The sequence below is a fragment of the Alosa alosa genome, chromosome 1 (assembly GCF_017589495.1).
Source record: "Alosa alosa isolate M-15738 ecotype Scorff River chromosome 1, AALO_Geno_1.1, whole genome shotgun sequence".
NCBI lineage: Eukaryota > Metazoa > Chordata > Actinopteri > Clupeiformes > Clupeidae > Alosa > Alosa alosa.
Window position 1 is genome coordinate 37,217,002 of NC_063189.1, and position 15,676 is coordinate 37,232,677.

At 40.7% G+C, this 15,676-nt stretch overlaps 1 protein-coding gene across 4 annotated transcripts; it reads left to right on the forward strand.

Annotated features, from left to right (window-relative positions):
* Positions 1–214: 214 nt before the first annotated feature.
* hand2 (heart and neural crest derivatives expressed 2) lies at positions 215–12,351 on the forward strand. Of its 4 annotated transcripts, none has more exons than XR_007194391.1 (5): positions 215–1,273; positions 1,637–1,895; positions 5,987–6,121; positions 9,035–9,177; positions 9,980–12,351. XR_007194391.1 is itself a non-coding variant. In XM_048250090.1 (2 exons), exons 1-2 carry the CDS (start codon positions 746–748, stop codon positions 1,733–1,735), a joined length of 627 nt encoding a protein of 208 aa, XP_048106047.1. In that variant the 5' UTR covers positions 215–745; the 3' UTR covers positions 1,736–2,067. The 4 variants fall into 4 exon arrangements, 1 of the variants encoding a protein (XP_048106047.1); XR_007194275.1 differs by lacking the exon at positions 9,980–12,351 and adding an exon at positions 9,381–9,971; XR_007194445.1 differs by lacking the exon at positions 9,980–12,351 and adding an exon at positions 9,381–9,971 and having other exon boundaries at positions 9,082–9,177.
* The last annotated feature ends 3,325 nt before the right edge of the window (positions 12,352–15,676 follow it).

Below are 15,676 nucleotides of genomic sequence, written 5' to 3' on the forward strand. Positions count from 1 at the left end.
GAGGATGTATGGTATGCTTTTCATATTCTAAATGACATTAATAAAAAAAAAAGTTAAGTCCGCCAATACTTGTGAGAGCCATTGACTTGTGGGAGCGTAAACACTCTGCAATGTGCTGCATGTCCCTCCTCTACAGCATTGTGATTGGTCTAGAGCAGCTTTGACGACATATATTAACCCAAGCAGTCCTAAAGATGAAGCTGTGACATGGAGATCAAACGAAGGAATTCGACCAGTGTGGAGCATTAAGCATGCACATTGCGTGCAACAACATCGACTGGGATTTGGGAACGTTTTGCAATTCAACATCTCACTTAATGAATTCCGCCACTGCTTTAAAACTCGAAAAAGACGAAGATAGGCGCGCCTGACAACGCTGAAGCTCTGCTGCTTGGACTGTGAGACTCTATTATGGCAAATGGGCACTCTCATGGCGCGAGTGGACAACGAAGAATTTGTGCGTAAGTAGTTCACTTCTGTTAGGCTATCCTGTTCATACGTTCAGGTTCACTCCAACGTCGAGAGTTCTTGCACTGGCTTGTATGTAAGTGAATGGAAACATTTAGGCCCACAATGGACAAACAAACGTCGCTGTTTATCGTGAAATAATACTGAAAATCCGCTACTTTATGAGTTGTATGGGGATCTTATCAGTGCTGAGAGCATCGGGAAACAATCGGATTTTTAAAAAATAATACGCGTCGCCATTCTTGGGTTGCTGCTGAACCGTTAGGTGTGTGTTACAATGAGTTTAGTTGGTGGATTCCCTCACCATCCGGTGATGCATCACGATGGCTACTCTTTTGCTGCTGCGGCAGCTGCCAGCCGCTGTCATGAAGAAAACCCGTACTTTCACGGTTGGCTCATAAGCCACCCGGAGATGTCGCCACCTGACTACAGTATGGCACCCTCCTATAGCCCCGACTACTCCGCCGGGCCGCCCGGACTGGACCACTCTCATTACGGAAGTGTTCCTGGGGCTGGCTCCGTCGGAATGGGACCCAGGCCAGTGAAGCGGAGACCCACGGCGAACCGCAAAGAGAGGCGCAGGACGCAGAGCATCAACAGCGCTTTTGCAGAACTCAGGGAGTGCATTCCCAATGTACCCGCGGACACGAAGCTGTCTAAAATCAAAACTCTCCGCTTGGCTACGAGCTATATTGCCTACCTCATGGACATTCTGGATAAAGACGAGCAAAACGGGGAGGCAGAGGCCTTCAAAGCGGAATTCAAAAAGACAGACGCAAAGGAAGACAGGCGAAAGAAAGAAATGGTAAGCAATACATATATGCATACGTTTTATTCTCAGTGTCACCGACGAGAACATTGTTGCATAGGCTACTATTTTGCTTAGAGAAGTGAAGCTAACAATCCTCATCTGTGATGTTGCAGAAGTTTTTGAAGATGGAGTTTCTTGGTAAATATTAATACTATGAACAATTCAGTGGTAGGCTACAACTTAAACATGATTTTGGCTATTGTGATCCAACCTGTGCCATATGGCCAAAGAGCCCATGGCTGGCGGTAGGCTTTAGCAGGCATGTAGGCCCATGGGTACACGATTAGGCATTGTTCTAAGTAGGCTACATGTTAATCAAAATACATAAACCTAAACTACGTCTTTTGTCTTCAACAGAGTGACATTTTGAAAAGTTCAGGGAGCAGCAATGACAAGAAAACCAAAGGACGAACTGGCTGGCCGCAGCACGTCTGGGCTTTGGAACTGAAACAGTGAAAAAAAAAAAAACTACCCATATCGCAGTCTTGAAGTGGCGTCCTTTAGACTTAATTTGTACTCTCACTTTATTTAACGGAATATTTATGTGCAATTTCCCGCAACGGAGAGTGGATATTTGAAGAAAACCATTCCATAATAAGAGAAGGCGACCCCCTTGGTAAGGGACTGTGTGTTGTCTAATTTTTGGTAAATGTTTCCTTGTCAATGTGTGATCCAAACAGAAGTGTTTACCACTAAGGTGTACGTGAAGTGTAGGTCTTTCTCTCCCTCTTTCTCTCTTTCTCTCTCTCTCTCTCTCTCTGGATATAAATAATATGATGTCTATTTGATATCCTGATGCATTTCAAGAAATGATTTAGTTGAAAATGTCATGAAGTGTTATGTTGTCATTTTGTGGTCGTATAGTATTTGCTGGTGTTTCAAACAGCTGTTGAGTCCACTGAAGTGCACTTCCGTCCAGAGACATGGAACTTAAATAATACTGCAGATGTAAACAATGTAATTAATTCAATAAACCACTGTGTTTTTAAACATCATAAAACCTTCGTGTTGCACATATTGTAAGCCACGCTAAATTGTAACATTACACACTGTAAGATCACCCAAAATAACAGCATAATATGGCTATTGTGTGTATGGATCTCACTAAAGAAGTTATTGTGGGTATTTTTTCCACGTGAAATCTGAAGATGAAGTGGCAGTTATAAATATTTTAACAATGCATGTTCAAGTGACAGTCAACTCAAACAGCACCCATGTCATACATCTAAAACATGTCTTTGTTGTTAGCTTCCCACGCATTCTGCTGTCTGGTGTGTATATTCACACTTGAACTGTAGCTAAGTAAAGTCAATATTAAGTATAGGCTGTATGCTTATTGCAGCAAGTACATGTTTTTTTTACTTTTAAATGTTTCATGCTTGACTTCGCAAAATCGACTATCTTTTCAAAGAGGCAGGGATATATGTATGCATAGGCAACTGTACAGTCGCACAATGCCTTGTTTTTAAATCTTGTAAACACACGCATGTAGGAATCTTATATGGAACATTCAGTTCACATCTAACCCTGAAGGTTGAGTGAATAAATTAGCAGTAACGTTAACTGCTCTAGCAAATACTACTAATAATAACAATAATAATAATAATTGCATTTATGTTGCTCTATGTGCAAGTCCCCACAAATGTAACAATTGGTAGACCTATAGCCTAAACGCGATTACACGTGTCATCTAAGTTTTTACGCATGTGGAATGAAATCTTATTATTCCTTATTGTGGATATTGAAAAATGCTTTCATTAAAATCTGATGCACTCATGAGGTTTATACGTTTTAAAAAGCCTTTAAGCTCACATGGCTATTATTTTAGAGAAAAACATGCCTAAACATAAACTTTTTATTTCAAAAAAGCTTATTACAGGGTTCCATTGTTTGAAAATGCAGGCCGAATGTTTGATCTGTAAAGCTAGGCCTGTTTTTATCGTATTGACAGCGTACTTTAATATAGAGAAAGGCACGTATTATAATCGCAAACCATTGAAAGCCATAAGTGTAATCTATACCATCACTGAAGCGATAAATAAAATAAAGCAAAGACGAATAAATCAGTGGAAATCCAACGGTGAGTTGGGCTTCTCTGATACTCCGTTTTCGCTCCAATCGCAGAAGGCGCAGACATTTCGGAGCCTAAAGAAAATGCTCGTGACGTTAAGAGCAGGGGGCTGAGGAGGGTCAGGATAAGGTGGTCTCTGAAGAAGGAAAGGTCGGCTATCGGATGCGCATGTGATTGATAGCGTGTCGATCAAAATGTGGGGTTGATGTGTGCTCACCCTGTCTCTGTGGACAGAGGAGGTACGGCTCGCGTTTTTCTGGTCTTTACGAATTTTTAACATTTCAGTGTGTATTGTTGAGACGTGAGTCACTTAGGCCTTCATTCCTCGTGAGTTTATTATTGAATTGATAGATACACTACGCCAAGTGGACAGTACGAACGCGTTTAAGCCTTGCATAGACTAGATAGATAGATAGATAGATAGATACTTTATTGATTCCCAGGGGAAATTCAAGACTACATGAAAACAGAAATTAAAAACGCACTTTTTTATTTTCAATACAACACTTTTCTCATTAAACAGGGGAGTTTTTGTTTAAACAGGACTTAGGCCTTGGTGTAGGCCTACAGACCTACTCATAAGTCCATAGAAATGTGGCATAGTCAGTCTGTACAATTGACGGATCGCTCTGTTGATAATCATAGATAATTTGTTGTCTCTGTCAAGATGGCGTCCAAGATAGCAGGCCTATTAACAGGTCGCAATGTTGATTAAAGGATAAGGTAATCCTGTGACCTCATCATGACCTGCTATTGTAGCACAAATCGTTCAACTGGAGAGAGGAATTGTTAAAAAAAAACTTGTTTCTCTCAATGATTTTAGGCCCCTCTCACACATTTTCCCCACTGCTCTCAGAGTACGACCTAATTATTACTCGACTGTGCAATGCAATTTTGCAATTTGAACACATGGCAAACTGTTTCATGGGCAAATAACTACACTGCTGCGACACACGCACCATTAATTTATAATCTAACTCTGACTTTTTAAGCACCTACTATCAGAATCATTCGGTGTCCTTTATTTATTCTAACACTTGTATATAGACATACACCTTTGGAACTTTTAGGCCCACTTTTATGCCCAATGAGAAGTAAATGTTTTACACTAACCGGATTTTAAAGCATGTGGACCAAATAAGATTCTTTTCCTGGTATCTGTGACATCTGTGAACGATTAGTTCATAAGGCCCTCCTCCAGATCACCCCCCTCCCTGCTATAAGGCTGGTAGACATACTGACGTCAGATCAGACGGTGGAGACATCCTGCCCATGCACGTAATGACGCCATACGTTCAAAACGCAAGGTCCTTCCTCAACCTTATCAGAATATAGTGAAAAATGTCTGTCCATTGAACAATTACTTTTGGATTTTCTGCCAGGTTGGCTTTGTGCAGTTCAAACATACTGCTCCGAAAAAACGGCAACATTTCTTATGGCTACATTTCCCATGTATCATGCTATCCTTAATATAATGTAGAAACATAAATATTTTGTACAGTATCAGTACATTACCACTATTACTACTACTGATAATAATAATAATAATAATAATAATAATAATAATTCAAATTCAATCAGGAAACATTCATTGTAACCACGCGACTATCCATAAAGTCTGCGTTATGGAACTGTGTAACACATTTAATGTGTTCTTTCAGATGCGTGCGCTAAAAATATGCCCACAGAGCTCAAGGTTATATTTACGTTAGGCGTTAGAGTATATTCAGGGGAGCGTACATCATAGCATACGATACTGTAGTTTGTAGGTCATAAATGCTATACATCAGTAGCCTAAGAGGTTCAATATTCTCGTTTTGGTTTATTGGTAGGCTTCCTAATTTTCAGGCTATTATGAATGAAGTGCAGTATGTAAAGACAAATGTCTTGGGCTATCCAAGAGCCTTGAAATATGCAATGTTTCTGAATCACCATTAATGGGACGTTAAACTAAACAAGTGACCGCGTTAGGCCTGTTTATGTAATAGGCCTGTGTAATGCTGTAGCCTCTTGGTGCACACGCTTCCAATCTGTGGAAACGACCTGTCAAGCCGCAGTAGAAGCAGATCTAGTATCAAATAAATTAGTATAATTGGCGAAAAAAGATAACCAAATATTACAATTTTATTTCAACAACCATTTTATATTTAGATGATGTTTAACTGATGCCGTTCAGAATTTTGATGTTTGTTTTGTGAAGCTATCAACTGAGAGGGGCTTAATCTATAAATGCTGAACCAATGCAAACCAATTTCTGCGCACACTCGGGGTTGCTTATAAGCTAACCTGTTTTTTGGGGAACTGGCTATTGCTGCATTGATGTGCAATGTCATTACGATGAGCGCAACTTCTCCAAAAATACAGCACCAGTCCAGCACCATCATGAATCTCTACACGACGTAGGTTACTCGCTGCTGATGACTTCGTAAATATAGCTGTAAAAGAAGACAAGCAGACAATCGAGCTCTTTTGCCGAACTGTACTTTTTGGAGAATGCTGTGCAGAGGATCAGGCCTGTGCCCTATGGTGCTGTCAGTTGTGACAGTTCCCAGATGGAGCCCGCTACTGTATGTGAGATTGAGTTTCTCACAAAAAACTCCCTCTCCACCCAAACCGTCTTCAAAAACCTTGTTCAGGCACTCCAGTACGCTGGCTCCCCAGACACTGACTCCTCTGCCGGAGAACCGGTGGCATACCGGACGAAACTCATATAGCCGGGATGAACATCACAGTTGAATGGTGGACAAATCTACATAACTCCGTCGCCTTGGGTAAGTTCAACAATGTTATGCATATTTATATTTAAATATTGAGCACGCATATTTCCTGAAATGATGACGATGATACTACTACTACTACTACTACTACTAATAATAATAATAATAATAATAATAATGCATTTATGATGAATTTAAAGTTTTAAAGTTTAACTCACAATCGAGCCACAACTTCACCTGAAATTACGCTAATGTTAAATACACAAGTAAAACGTAGGCTAATTCATTTTATACGGAGTCAAAAATTAGTTTTATCCTTTTTAGATTTTACATTATGTTGCTGTTACTTTTAATGTCCATGTTATGCATATGGCCGGTATACTGATCCATGCATACGGTATCTACTCAGAGCAGGTTCAGTTGAATCCACTGGCAACAATTTCATAGGGATGCGGGTTGAGTTGACCTACTTTTGGTTGTGACTGCTTCGAATGCGTCCTTTCCTCCTGCGAATGACTTTTATTCCTTCGACTGGAATTAGAGGCCATATTTGTTTCCCATAGCTTAACGGGGGATTGGGAGATTTGACATAGGCCTACACCGCAGATCCATCAATCTGTGAATTATGCGTGACTTTATCATGATACAGCTTGGAATTGTTTGAAAATATACAGAATATCACCATTTGCCTGTTAGTTAGTGAGAGTGCAAGTATGAGTAGAGGTAGACCTCCCAAGTGGATGCGGCATGCGTGTCATTTCAAGGGACTCCGCTAACACTCCATTTCTCCGGCGAAGCAGGAGGCGACTGTTCTGTTTTGTCGGTGATAAACATTTAAAACCTTTAAACGGGAGCATAAATCTAGTCCTGACCGTGCGAAAAACACTCAGCAGAAAATGGCCTCTTTCTTTAACCATTAGATCCAGGTGAGCCGCGGTATTTGGTGTTTAAACCATGTTTAACTGTTTTATTTCCAAGGGATTAAAATATGGCTTTGATAAATGTTAAATAAGCATGTGGAACTGAGGTGTGGCCTTAGTTTGTCGATTCAGTTATGCAGAATAATCGGGATCTTTTCTGCGCACAATACTGAGGAGCACAAACACATGTTTGACTTTAAATGATCAATGCCCCAAAAGATCCTTAAGAAAAGAGTATCTTAATGAATTTGATTTTACTGCAATTCTTGAAATATGGAGTTTATCCATTAGATGTTGTGAACCAATTATTCAAAGGCAAAATGAAATCTCCATGACAGGCCATGGCGAACTAGAGAGAAAGAGAGATACTTCTATCAATCGCCGGCAGGTCTCCCCCTTTCCAAAAGACTGAGAACTAATATCATGTAATGCTCAATTGTTCTACTATCTGAATTACTCCAATAGGGCAACCGGGACCATAGTACTGAGCGGTGCAAATATAAATCCGCTTTCTTGACCACTGCTACTTTTCCAAATGGTTTAGTGACCAACTTTCATGTGAATAATTACGACCTACATCATTATAGGTGGACACTAGACCCGTGCCATTAGATTTAATAGTTATGTTTTTTTCAACTAAATACCGTAAATGGTCACCCAATGACCTCTAATGATCTTTATAGCCGATGCAGAGCCCAATGAATAGGTATATGATTTGAAATGCGATTCTCAAAAAAAAAAGGCTCTTATCTTCATTATGAAGTTCAGCGCTTCAGACTCAACGTCAACGCATTATAAGCTAATATAGGCCTAATTCAAAGCACTAATCGACTGCCTGAGTTTATTTATTTATTTATTTATTTATTTATTTTGACAGATAAGGATGATGGCATCATGGCAACAAAACAAAAACAAACAAAAAACAATTAAATACATGTAGGAAAAGCAGAAATCCCTGTGCACAGCTTGGCTACTTCAGGTTACCAGGTGCTGATGGGTTGCAGGAACATAGGAGTCAAAATGTCAAAGTAGCCACCGCACACTGAAATAGTCGAGTGGTTGTTTTATTAAGAGCGAACTCTTCGCTCTTAATAAATCAATCAATGAAATACATGTATTAATAAATAAAACAAACAGAATATAATAATAATGTAGCCTACTGCACTCAAAATGTAGGTCTATTTATCTGTGACTCATGCTGGCCAAGTGATTCTCTCGGATCTCCATGTTTTTCAGAAGGCCTGTATTAGGCTACTAGTTAGCTTAAACCCGCCCATTCATGTTTGCTGTAGCACTGAAGGACGGCTGGCAAATGTGTAAACTTGCGTTATATTAAATAAAATAGCTTGGCATTGGAAAGGAATCACGTCGACCAGTCGAGAAAGCGTCGAAGAAGGCATATGGTCCAGGTATAAATAGGCTTTTCGGCATATAAAATGTAAGTAGATTCCCGTCAGATTAACATAATAGGATAATACCAATAATAATAATAATAATAATAATAATAATAATAATAATATCAAATAATTGTATCTAGATAATTAGGCTATACCTATTAAGTATGTAGGCCTAGATATATATGGCAAGCCGTTTCGAAAAATGCAAAATTCGTGCGTAATACTCTAGGTTTTACTGTGTTTGAGCATGACAATGCATCGCCTATTCGACTTTGTCAATTGTGTCTCGGTAACGAGTCAAAGCCGCAAATGCGTGCATGTGAGGGTTGTCATATTTGCCGTAAGGTCATCTTAATTCGTCACTGAAGACCACTTTAAATACTTGTAACATCAAGGTTACCAACTCAACCAGCGGCTTGAAGAGTTGAAGTGCATTATGCGCTCTGTTCTCAGAAGATTTGTCTGTCAAGCCAGCAGTGCATTGTTTTAATTCTGTGAATTGTCTGTTGTTTATAGTGATGCAACACCTACATTCAATCATTTACCCCAAGAGAATAAACTATTTTATTCGAAAAATACAGCAACATGTATATGTATATGTAATATGGCTTTATCTAAATGCTTTGAATAATTAATCATATAATCACCAGATGTCACTCTCAAGTCACAGCAGGAAGTACTGCCATCTTGCTTACAGATGGGACTGGTTTTGGATAATCCATGGGCCAGACATCACCAACCTACCTTTCCCCGATGGCCCTGATGCCGCTTGAAATAAAGGGACACAAACCAGGTCATTGTTTATACAAATATATGTCAGTGTGTGTGTGTGCGTGTGTGTGCGTGTGTGTGTGTGCGTGTGCGTGCATGCGTGTGTTTGTGTGTGTTCATCTAAGCATTTTTGTGTTTCTCCTTAAATCTGACTGTATGCCTTCACCTCTGCTTATGGGTAGCCTGCATTTGCATTTGAGTCCTCTGTCCTTTTGTCTTCCACAGCTAAATACACAGCCTCATGCCTTCATCGATTTACTCCCAAGCTGATGGAAACATCTGTTAGTGTGCAGAGATTGTGTGACTGTACCTAGGGCCAGTATAAATGACTTCATATGGCATGCTGGAAAATATGAAAGAGATTAATTCATTTCAGACTAGGTTGCGGGTCTGGTAACAGTAGGTCAAGGGCAAAGCCAATAAGCAGAGCCAATGAGTCTCTCCAAGAATCCAGCCAACTGACTGTATTTAGCTTTGTTCTAAAACATCTACCCTATCCGATACCCTAAGATACAGTATGTAGCTGAAGCTGCATTGTGTTAAAAAAACTTTCAATAATAAAGCATCAAGGAAATATCAGTTAACATATGGTGAATCACATCCGCCTATAAATCCTGTCACTAGTAGGTTTTGATGATGGTGGCTTTAGTGCATACTATAGACTCTGTCAACTGCATGAACAATCATGTGCGTTTCTAAAGCCTTTCTGGTGGCACAGAAAACAACATTGACCTAATGATAATTTGGGAACAAAAAAATCAATAAATAAATAAATCGACATTTTGTAGGACAATACACTAAAATCTGATTAATTTTCATTTCAGAGTATCTGAGTTGGTTTTGAAAGTTTCAACCGGAAATCCTCAAGGAGCAGATTGAAAGGGTCTATAAGGAGTATGCTGACAACGTTATTTTGTTGTTTGTGTCTACGTTAGTTTGGCAACATTAAATACAAAAGAACTGAATGTCACACGTATTTGCCTATGTCAACAGGAGTGATACCTGAGGCTTGTGACCTCCATATATCTACTATCCTATAACATTTGAAAGGTGGAAAACAGTAGCTCCTCTTAAGGTTACGCCAGCGGTCTATCTTCAGATATAAACAACAGACTATCATAGATGAGTAAATGCTATCAGTTGTATGAAGTGATGCAGACACCTCAAACCTCTGTGTTCCTTTTCTTCTGGATGTATGGAGCGGCAGTTTGGACACATGGTAGGACAAGTGGCTCATTAGTGGCGCAGGATGGCGGAGAGGGGTGACTGTGTGCTCCCCCGGCTAGCTCCTGCTGTCAGTCAGTCCAGGCTTCTCTGGATGGAGCATCCGGGGCCAGGTTCCCCTCTCATTCATCATGGGCAGTAATGGAGAGTTTCTGGAGCGCCCTGTGGCTGCCTGTGTTAAACCACAGCGATGACAGCCATCCCCTTTCTCCCTCTCTTTCTTTCTGTGTCTCTGAGTTTATCCCTGTTCCCCCATTTCTCTCTCTCTCACTCACTTTCTCTCTCTGCCTCTTCTTACCAAGTTCCACCCTGTTGCACTTCTTAGGAGCTGAAAGAATTACTTACAAAATCCCATGTATAGAACTTCTCCTCCCTCACTTTCACACACCCTTCATACACACACACACACACACACACACACACACACACACACACACACACATTCACATATATGATTGCTTTCATTTCACGCTCCAAAACCCTGGTTCCTCCAGAAAGCAATTCCTTTGCACACAGCACATAAGACACCCCTGAACTGTCACCAGAGATGATTTATGAGCACACATACATATTTTTTTTGTCTGGCATACTTCCTGGTTTTAATTAACTAGATGAACACGTTATTTTCATGCTCTTTTAAATATTACAATCGTGAATAGTAACTCACCTTGAGTTCATAGGAGATGAAAGCATGCTTCTTACAGTCTATTCAGCTGCATCCCTGGCTGACCTTTGACCCCCATGATACCCACTTATGTCCATGACCCAAAGTGCAGATCTGAGCTACCAGACATTTGTCTCAAGCCTTTTCAATGAGTCAGCCTTAACAGGTTAAGCCCACATAATACCACATGGTATATTTTTTGTTCTTGCTTATTGAGATCAAAAGGGGCTGCCTGCTGCACCAAGGACTGCCCAATCATTTGTCTCACGAGTGTCACGTTCCTTCTAACGAAAATAGCATTCCAGCGTCACACATGTTCCATGGCCTGTTTCCTAGTCCGTCCATCCAACCCCAACCACACCGCCACCACCACCACCCAATTTACCCCTCTTTGGTGATGCTGGAAAATCTGAAACATACTTTCTTAATTGTGAAACGTGATGTAAGAGTAAAACAATATGTTGTGTCAGGGCCTCGTTTCCCAATGACGATTAATAGCAGTTAGGCCTATGTCAAAACATACGTGAACTAATACGCCATGCTCAAGTGCTAGCTTAACGGAGCTGTCCATGTAAACGGTGCTGAAATATAACCTAATTTGGCGTTATCAAGATGACGCAACATCTGCCTTTGATGTGACCTATAGGCAACATGCTAATTGAGTTAAAGGCGAAATCTGCATGTTGACGAATAGTTTAAATGTTTCCAGAGTTGGCATCTCTCTCTCGTTCTCTCTCTCAAGGTTGAATTGTTCGAAACCGTTGAAAGCATAGCATAGCCTACTCTTGCAGAATTTATTCACCAATCTCGTCCACTTTCTGCGTCAACTTGTGAGCTGAGTGTTGGCTACAGTATAATATCTGCCTTATTCACCATATTTGCCAGTGTCGTCATATTTCAGTGAACTAATAAATATATTTTTTAAAGATAAAAGATTATCGACTGGTCTACAACAAAACATAATAGTTAAGACCTAGGAGGAGAATGTCGGCTACTGTTGCATTATTGTGAGGTGTAATTACCTTCTATGTCCTGTTGGTGACCCCGGGTGAAAACATCCTGTGTTATGAAGCTCTAGCCATCTACTTCCGAACACGCGTAGGCTAAATATCTAGTTTTGAAGTTAGCTATTAAGTTATTCGGGAAACGTTTCGAAATTGTTAGATGGTTCATAAGAGATTCCTCTTTTAATTGGCGCTTTAATTGGTGCTTTTTGGGGAAACCCGATCAGAAGTCCTTGTTTTTATAAAATATGGACTTCGAGTTACCGTCCAAGCCTCACGTTTTACAAAGTGTCAAGTTTTACAAACGTGATAGCTGTCAACTTCATATTTTACAGAGACTGAAATAATGCTCTTAGTTTTGCTACAGGCTTCTATCACTATTAGACTAAGGTTATTTTCATCCTCACTGGGAATAAAAACATTTCTCTTTGGAATCGAATTGGTAGTTTTTGATAAGCTTTACCTAAAGTGCAGGGCCTAGATAATCTAGAAAAAAAAGTGCACTGACTGCCTATAAAAAAGGCCTATACACCGGTAGTGATGAGATAATGCTGGTATAGCATAATAGGCTACACTGCCTTAAAAGCGGCCTGTGCAATCCGTGCATTCGTAGCTCGAAATTTCATATTTTCAGGAAAAAAACTTTTCTAAGGCAATACAAAATTTGGATGAACGCACATGCAACACTGTCTTTTGATAACACATTGGTTAATTTCTCAAACATTAATTTTACTATGTAGAAAAAGACAACGAAAACGTCAAACTGCAATACGGCCTATAAAAAGAATATTGAGACTACAGGCAACAATGCGAATTTCTTACTCTGTAAGCCGCCTTGAGAAATGTGAATATTTTTCTCAATCTATAGGACTATGAAATATCTACATCTAGCCTATATCTTTCAATATCTACACGAATCTTTATATTCATATCGTTGTGTATCCATGAACAATAAAATTAATTGAACTGCTTGCCTTTATATCAGCATTATCGTAGATATCGTGCCGTGTAATTTGATAATTCCCATGCATTAATGTATGAAATGGAAATAATTGTTAAAAGAAGAAATTATTCTTTCCTTCAGTGAGGTACAGGTTTCGTTGCGCATTTTGTGAATTAAATCGGATTGCGTGTGTTAACAGGGTAGGCCGACGATTTAATGTTTGACTGCTCCACTCTCATGAACCATGCCTTTCAAGACCATGTGGCCTATTGATTTAATAGGTAGGTGGCAGATTGATTTCTGACCGCTTGGCCCCCAGTTTATTGGTCACACAAGTCCGCTGGTCTGGTAGGCACTTGATGGTCTCTCACGGGTGGCCCGAGACCCTGGACAACCGTGCGGTCCACCACACCCCACTGCTTTGTTGACGTGCTAGAATGTTTCCTGTAGAATTACTCGTATTAATGTTTGTTTGCCAATCAATTTGTTTGTTTGTTCACTTGCTTTCACGTTTGAAGGAAATTATGATTCAATTTTATTTATTTGATATTACCAGATCTGCAAGTTAAACTGTTGGGGCATCTTTGTATTCACCTTAAGAATGTTGTCACAGACCCTAGTCTACAAAATAACTTTAGTAAAAGCCTAATATTTTTTTTAAATAATAAAAATAGTAAATATTATTTACAATTTAAGACCAGGTAATTATTCAATAGCCTATGAGCAAGAAAATGCACCAAGCAAATACCATAGTACATTCCATCGTAAGCATGGACTGGACGCATAAAATGTAGCCTAAGTGCTGTGAATTATCACTCCTCCCTTTCTGTCAAATGCTAAGCATGAACATTCAGACATATAGCTGCTTTATGTTACACTCAAATCGGTGAAGCTATATAGTCATATGTTCTCAGCTGGAAATAAATATCTGTCAGTTTCTTCTATTGCTTTTCAACCTATATACATACAAAAAATGCATTCTATGCAGAGATTCATGCTCCCTTGACCCACACGATGATAACCTGACCACACCACTTTAGAATTGGCAGAGCCATGCGCTCTCCTCACATCATTTGATGATTTCTGGGCAGGCTGGGAAGGCATACAACTGCCCATACACCTTTGAATCTGGCTGATGGGAAGGTGGGTGGGGCCCAGGGAGCACAAAAGCCCATTTATTGTGAGTGTGTAGTGGATGGTGGTGGTGGCACAGACTTGTTTTGGTGCAACGACAGGGAATCATAAACAGAGGCCTCCCCCTGGTCTGCATCACGAGCAGGCTGACACACATACACACACACGCAGACACATGCATGGACGCACGCATACACACAGACATACACCAACCCCCACCTTCCATACCCCCAGACACTGGTGATAACCAGTGTTTTAAGATTCCTGAGCCGTGAGAATTTATCAGACTAGACAGCTGGCTGAAAAATGCCCCCCACCCCACCTCCCTCTCTCTCTCTCTCTCATTCTGTTTCTTGCCCTTGCACTCTCACTCACTCCTTCATTCCTGCTATTCTCTCCCGGTGAGATACTTCAACTGTTAAGGAGAAAGTGCATTTGGGGGAACTGAAGACAGCTCTCAGACCTCACCTATGCATTTTCATTCACAGACATTCCCTCAAGTAATCAGGCAGTGCTTTGAAAATTCCTTTCCCGTTAAGTCACTGCCATTACAGAATACCAAGAGAAGCACACAGAGCCGAACGATGGAGAGGGACACGAGGCTTACAATATGGGGCCGTGCTGAGTCCAGCCCCGGCTTGTAAAAGGAATCTTCCAGGGGCGCTCTCCACAGGCCTCTGACGGAGAAGCGGCAGCGGCACCTTCTTGGGTTACACACACAGAGAGATTACGCTATCATCTCAGGGTGCACTCTCTCAGAAGCTCTCACAGCCGTGCGTGGCACCCACCGCCACTCCACTACCGGAGAGGCCCCTGCATGCACGCCGTGCTCTGGTGTGAAAACAGACCAGCCCATACAGCATAGGTCCTAGGACGCTGGTACCAAACTGTGGTGGCATGACCACATCTGTGTTTGAAGTTGTCATGGGAACCCTGGGAGAACTCTGCTAATATGCTGAATTGATCCAAATAGTGATTCACTGTGGAGATAAAATAACAACCTATGTGTGCCAAAAAGGTATTTTGTTGTTGTTATTGTTATGAGTTTGCTTTTTTTAGAAATAGATTTCACTTGTGAATAATACAGTACTGTGGCACTGTTTAGTATGGACATCCCAATAAATTCAAATATGAATTCAAGCTGACTGAGAGGAGGAAAGCGGTAATCATCCCCAGTTGTTTTCATGTTGCGCTTCTAGAGGGGAGGGAGGCCAAGGAAAAGGTAAAATGCATGCCCAGAAGGAAAGTGTCAAGGAACTGACGTCAGCTAAAGGCACCGTGCAAACCCAGCAGCCCCCTGCCTCCAAACACACAAACACGCAAACACACACACACACACACACACACACACACACACACACACTTACAGAGCAAGAACAATAACCAAAATCATACATTTCAGACAGCCCCTGCCAGAGATTTCAGGAAACCTGAGAATGCAGCCAACGACATGTCTCCTACAGTGACCAGCTGATGGTTTTGGGCAACTTCTATACATAAACCATATGCTACGACTGGGAAGTGGAGAGGAACAATCAGTTGTTCCTGATGA

Excerpts from the sequence above, each read along its gene's own strand:
- hand2 (XM_048250090.1), top strand. The coding sequence starts at position 746 with ATGAGTTTAGTTGGTGGATTCCCTCACCATCCGGTGATGCATCACGAT. Across the intron at positions 1,274-1,636 it reads ACAGGCGAAAGAAAGAAATG|AGTGACATTTTGAAAAGTTC; the intron begins GTAAGCAATACA and ends TGTCTTCAACAG.